Source organism: Eumetopias jubatus, unplaced genomic scaffold (assembly GCF_037043125.1).
Source record: "Eumetopias jubatus isolate StellerSeaLion01/CBP00866 unplaced genomic scaffold, mEumJub1_p1.0 scaffold_11, whole genome shotgun sequence".
In the NCBI taxonomy this organism is placed as follows: Eukaryota; Metazoa; Chordata; class Mammalia; order Carnivora; family Otariidae; genus Eumetopias; species Eumetopias jubatus.
In genome coordinates, this window is record NW_028274817.1 from 79,995,833 (window position 1) to 80,002,014 (window position 6,182).

Below are 6,182 nucleotides of genomic sequence, written 5' to 3' on the forward strand. Positions count from 1 at the left end.
TTTAGGTCACCAAGACAAATTAACTTCATAATCTACCCATGTTTTACTCCTGTTACTCAAGCATTATGTTATATTAATTATACTAATTTCTAAAAATGCCAATGCCAATATATATTTTAATTTACAATCAAAATGATCAACAGAACCCCTAGAAGCAGACTTCTTTTTAAGCCATCAAGTTGTTGTGTTTTTAATTGACAAGATTTTACTAATTTTTTGGCAAGGCTTATTTTTGGCAAGATTTTTTAATAAACCAAAGACTGAAGGGAAAAATAAAATAAATAGGATTAAATTAAAACATGTGCCATTATTTAAAAGGAGTACTCCCAACTTTATGTCACCACCAACAAAAATTAGACTTCTTACCTTGAAAGTATAAAGTGGGTCACCATTTTTCTAGAAAATGGTGTTGAAAGAGAAATCATTTGAACAAATTTGTTCAGTGAAACTCTTGTGAGCCCATGGACAAATAAAAGCTTTTATTTTTTAGAAAAGTAACATTTGTCCTATGAAAATTCCAGTGATGAATAAGAAAAAAATATATTTTATGATTTTTAGTGGGAGAAAGTTGGTTTAAGGGATTAAAAAAATAAAGTCACAGTATTAAATTCTCTTGGTGTTTAAATAATTTATTTGATGTTTGCTACTTGTGCATTCATTTCGATGCTTGACACACATATCTTCTGGACATGAAAAATAATGGTCTATTTAAGAGACCTTAATGAATGACAATATTTTTGAAATGCACTTTATAAATACAAATATTTCAAAGCAAAGGGAGAAAACTGTTGAATGAGTAGACAATACAATTCTGAACATTTCTGATTTACAAAAGTATGCCTACTTTTTTCACTAAACAAATACAACCACTTAAAAAAATATATGTGTGTATGTGTGTATACCCACACACAGTACAGAAACATTTCAAAGTGGCAAATTTTTAGTGCACTGCCAAAGTGCTACAATAACTGTCATCCATAGACATTCACGTGCAAACACTACTGGACTAGTACACTACAGCAAATAAGAGAGCATTAGTTAGCCAAACTCTGTGGCAAAAACTTTTAAAAAATGAAAATAATGAAACAGAAATCTACTTCTCATCTGAACAATGTAGAAAATAATCTCATTTATCATGAATCATGTGTGTGTGTGTGTGTGTGTGTGTGTGTGTGTGTTACACACAGTATTATCTAAGATGAGAAAACAGGGGCAGGAAAACTATCCATTAAAAAATAAGAAAAAGAAAAGAATGGCAAAGACCGGAATGCACATGCACATGCAAGGGAGTGGAGTGGTTAAGCAGAAAGTAACAGAAATCAATTAAAGTCCGAAACAGCAGCTAGTCTTGACACTGGAATGAATCATGGAAGTTGGATGAGTGGAAAAGGAGAGGTGAAAACAAATTCTCTTCTTTGTTTTAAGCTATGTATAGAACTGTCAGTCACTAGCCAAAGCCCATTTGGAATGTAAGTTGGCTAAACTGTCACCAGTCACAAAACAGACTTTGCCAAAACGACTACACAGGGTTGTTCTGAACAACAAATAAGATACCAGTTGTGAAGATGTTCCACAAAATTCAAAAGCTGTACTCATATAAGACAGACAGCTCACACAATAATCAGATTAATTCTATCCTTCCAACTCGGAGAAAATGCAAACAATGAGCTCTCCAGACCACAGAAAGGAGGAAACCTCTGCTCCATTATCAAAGCTTCATGCAACAGCAGGCTCCGTAATCACAGCAAAGTCTGACTTTGGAAGCAGAGCAAAGAAGGTGACAAACTGATCTAAGGGAAAGAGTTGCAGTATACCTGTGAGCAATGTCTCCACTCCTGGCATTTCCCCACAGAAATTCCTGGAAGGGGGCGGGATTATTCAGTGGAGAAAATACAGATTCCCTATCCTACCTCACTCTAACCCTAACAAAACTTATTGCCTAAACATTAATAGGATTAAATTATCTCAATTTCTCCCTTACAGCAGGAAGGCCTGAGAGGGTAAAAAAAAAAAAAAATATGCCAAAGCACATAATTCTTTTCCTTGCATATTAAAAACTGGAAAAGAAGAAAAGTTTAAAGTGTGTTATCTATGTGTGTGCATTGCTATGATCATTTGACAGCTAGGAAACTCAGGCTTAGTGAGACTAATTTATTCAAGGCCACTTATCTCACACAAATTTGACCCTGGGCTTGTTTCATGTCAAAATTCTGGCTGACAACTTCAACAAAAACAAATCCTACCTCATTAAAAAGGGTCAGGATTATAAATGGTGAGAATAGCCAACATATTTTTTGTTATCTTTTTTCTTGTTAATTCTATCACTATTTAAGAAAATATTCTGGCATTGAATAATACTTCAATTAAACTTTTATAAATGCCTTAAACAGCATTTCCTCCTCCACTAATAGTAATACTATAAGAACAACCCATGATATCAGAAACACAGGTAATCACCAATAAATGCATTCATCAGCAGCAGCTGCAAATATCACAAAAAAAGAGAGAACCAGACATTATGTATCACCTTATAAAAAGAATACATGACCTAAGAAATATTCCTGCCCCCAAAATCATACTTCCATTCTGATCAAGTCTCTAGATCCACCTACCAAATTAAGGAAACAGAGGGTAAAGGAACTTAACACCACAAGGATGTAATCACAAAAATTTAAGATTGTGGTAAATGCTACATGTGAAACAACCTATTTCTTCAACAAATAAAAGTGCAAAGAAAGAGACAAACAGGAAACACAGATGAAAAAGACACTTATGAGAGTTACTGGAATTTTATACTAAAAATACTAACATAAATAGCATTTATGAGACAATTGCAATTGGAATCTGGATATTTATTGATATTAAGGAGTTACTGTTAACATTAAGTATGATAATGGAATTGTAATTTTTTCCAAAAGAGACCATACTTTATAGAACTATATATAGAATAATTATGGTTGAAATGATGTAAAGTATGGTATTTATTCCAAAATAATTCTTGATGAGGGTTAGAGTGGGGATTAGATAAAACTGTTTGCAAATGGATAATAGTTGAGGTTGGGTGCTAAGCACATGGCTGTTCATTATACTATTATGTACGTTTGAAAAAAAAGCACATGCACCACAATCACTAAAAAATGTCCTAATTTTTTTTCCAAAGAAATAAGCTTATTATCAAGGAATTACAGAGCTGAAAAGACCTTAGAAACAATCTATTCAAACCACCTCATTTTATAAATAAGGAAATTAAGGCTCAGATAGGTTAAGTAACTTGCTCAGGGTCACACAACTTGACAGTTCCAGAGTCAAGATCATAATTTAAATCTCCAAACTTACAGCCCAGGGCGTTGCTGTTTTTTAAACCTATAAGGAATGACTGAATTTAAACATTTAGTCCAGACTAGCCTAAAAATTGAGTGTAATTCATAAGAATAAGCCACGTGGCAAGGAATTAATAGTTAGTTCATACCAAAAATGAGCTGCCAGTCACTGTGATAAGATCTGTTTCTTTCTGAGAACCATGGTTTCCTGCTGGATTGGAGGAGAATCCAAACTGGGTTTCTTCCTCCTGTCCAAAGAAGTCAGAGTCAGGATGTACATTCCATTCTGCTTTGGTTGGCGGCAGTAGTTCTGAGACACTGTTTTCACAAAGGGTGCTTGAAGGAGTCAGAGCATCCGTGTCCACTGTTAGCTTACTGCTGGGGGTCAAAGCTTGGGGCTCTTGACTTGAGTTTTTCATAGTCAAAGAGCCCAGAGATGCCAATGGCCCCACACTTAGACTTGGGACATCATCCATATCTAAGGGACTCTGCTGAAAACCAGAGGCTGTCGTTCCAAAAAAGAGAGAGGTATCCAGACTTTGAGGAAGGTCACTGGTGGCCATCAAGGCCCGAGGGTCCACAGCCTGCCCTAAGGAATTATTATTATTAGCAGGGAGGCTCCCTGCCAGAGTTGAACTCACAGAAGCCACATCAATAGTCAAGATTCCAGAGTTCACCAATGCTGTGTCCAACACTGCAGCAGAACTACTGCCAGGCACATCAGAGAAGAGAGACACTAGCTCTGCATCACTGAGATCACTCTGTCCCTGGCTGGTAAGTTCACTGCTGGGCGTAAGAGAATTCGCAGCTTCTAGCTGAGCTAAGAGATCCTGGCCGAGGTTGTGCCTTTTGGTCATGTGGGTCTTCATGCTGTGCTTGGATGTGAAGAGTTTATTACAAGTAGAGACTGGGCAACGGCTTTTCCACGTGTCCACGTCCTGCAAGTGTTTCTTGGAGTGAATGTAGAGACTACTGCGAGCAGAGAACCTGGCACAGCAGCCTTCCACAGGGCACACAAAAGGCTTTGTGCCCAGGTGGGTTATGCTGTGGCCTTTCAGATGCTCAGCCCTTGTGAAAGATTTCCCACAGCCTTCCACAGGGCACATGAACCTCCGGTCATCCTCGTGCTTCCTTTTGTGCCTTAAGAGTTTGGACATGCTGGTGAAGTTCCAGCCACAGCCGTCAAAGTCACAAAGGAAAGGTCTCTCACCGGTGTGGCTCCGCAGGTGAATTTTCAGGCGACAAGCCTTGTCGTACTGTTTGCTGCAGCCAGGAAAAGAGCAGGAAAAGAGTTCCTGTTCCCTGAAATGGGCACGGTTATGGGAAAACAGGGCACTCACTGTGATAAACGTCTTCTTGCAGCCAGAAAACGCGCACTGGTACGGCCTCTCAGGCTCGAAATGGCTGCGCTGGTGGGCGCTGAGTTTGGCCTGAGTGGGGAAGCTCTCCTCGCACACCTCGCATTTGAACGAGTTCTCCTGCTCATGGCCCTTCATGTGCGCCTTGAGGTTATACACCGTGGTGAAGCTCTTGCCACAGCCCTCCGCAGGGCAGCCAAAGGGCCGCAGTTTGTCGTGCGACTGCAGGTGCCTCTTGAGCTTGTAAGAGGTGGTGAAAGTCCAGCCACAGCCGCCCAGGGGGCACTTGAAGGGCCGCTGGCCCTGGCTGCTGCTGTGAGTCAGCAGGTGCACCTTCAGCTGGTGCTTCTTGGCGAAGGTTTGTCCGCACTGCGCCTCGGGACACAGGTACAGCACCACGCCCGGGCCTGGGCCCAGCGGCCTGCGGGGACTCTCGGCTGCGGCTCGGCCCTCTGCCTCCTCCTCAGGCGCGGGGGCGGGCGCCGGTTCTGCCGGCTCCGCCAGCAGGAGGTCGGGCGGCAGCTCCGGGCAGTCGCTGGGCTGCGCGGCGTGCGGGACCCCCGCTTGCGGAGCCATCAGACCCCCAGGCTGAGGGGCAGGCGCGACCCCAGGCTCCCAGGCTGGCGGCGGGGGCGTGGCCAGGGTGAGGACACCGTTCTCGAAGCGCAACAGCAGGTTTTGGTTGTGGATGGTGACGGTGCCCGTGAAGGCCGCGGCGGGTCCCAGGCCTGGGGCGGGGATCGGGTTTTCAGCCGGGGATGGGGCGGGGACTGCGGACAGGCAGCGGGGGCCTAGCGCCTGGCGGCCCGCGGGATTCGCGCCATTCTCACCCTGCTGGAGCTGTGGGACCGACTCGGCCTCCTCCCTCCATACAGGCCCTGCGGCCTGGCCGGCGCCCGTGGTCTCCACATCGCCACCCGCCGGGTCCAGCAACACCAGGAAGAAGTCATCGCTGTCGCCGCCGCCGCCGCCGCCAGCGTGATCCGACCTCGGCGCCAACGGGCTCGGGCCCAGGCCCCGTGAGGCCGCTCGGGCCTCCTCGTGCCGCCTCCCGGGCCCGCCATCTTGGGGGCCCCGGAGCAGCAGGAGGCGGCGCGCGGGGACCTGGCCAGCCCGCGGGTCAGGGCCGCCGTGGAACCGGCTGGCGCCCGCGGGGCTGCCAGCACCGCCGCTCTGTCGTGTCCCTCGAGGCGGGAGCAGCCTCGGGCTTTCCATCTCCGCGTCGGTGAGGCTCCACTGGAACCAGAGCCACGGAGGAGGCGCGACCCCGCCCCCTGCCGCGGGCCTGAACACGTTCCTGAAAGGGAAAAAAAAAAAATGTGCAATGCGCAGAAACTGGCCCTATCAGATATTAAAACGTGTTTAACGACACAGTGATTTAAATATTCTGGTACTGGGTCTCTGGGACAGAATAGAAAGCCCAAAGGCAGAGCCTGGTATGCACAAATAAGTTCTACATTCAATATTTGTAGGAAATCAAGGACGTCTTCCCAGATAATGGGGA

The 6,182-nt window shown here is 44.7% G+C and overlaps 1 protein-coding gene across 1 annotated transcript; it reads right to left on the bottom strand.

Annotated features, from left to right (window-relative positions):
• Nucleotides 1-644: 644 nt before the first annotated feature.
• ZXDB (zinc finger X-linked duplicated B) lies at nucleotides 645-5,963 on the bottom strand. Its single transcript, XM_028095005.2, has one exon. The coding sequence runs from the start codon at nucleotides 5,891-5,893 to the stop codon at nucleotides 3,464-3,466; it is 2,430 nt and encodes an 809-aa protein (XP_027950806.1). The 5' UTR covers nucleotides 5,894-5,963; the 3' UTR covers nucleotides 645-3,463.
• Between the last annotated feature and the right edge of the window lie 219 nt (nucleotides 5,964-6,182).

What these genes read in the sequence shown, in the direction of transcription:
- ZXDB (XM_028095005.2), bottom strand. Translation starts at nt 5,893, where the DNA reads ATGGAAAGCCCGAGGCTGCTCCCGCCTCGAGGGACACGACAGAGCGGC.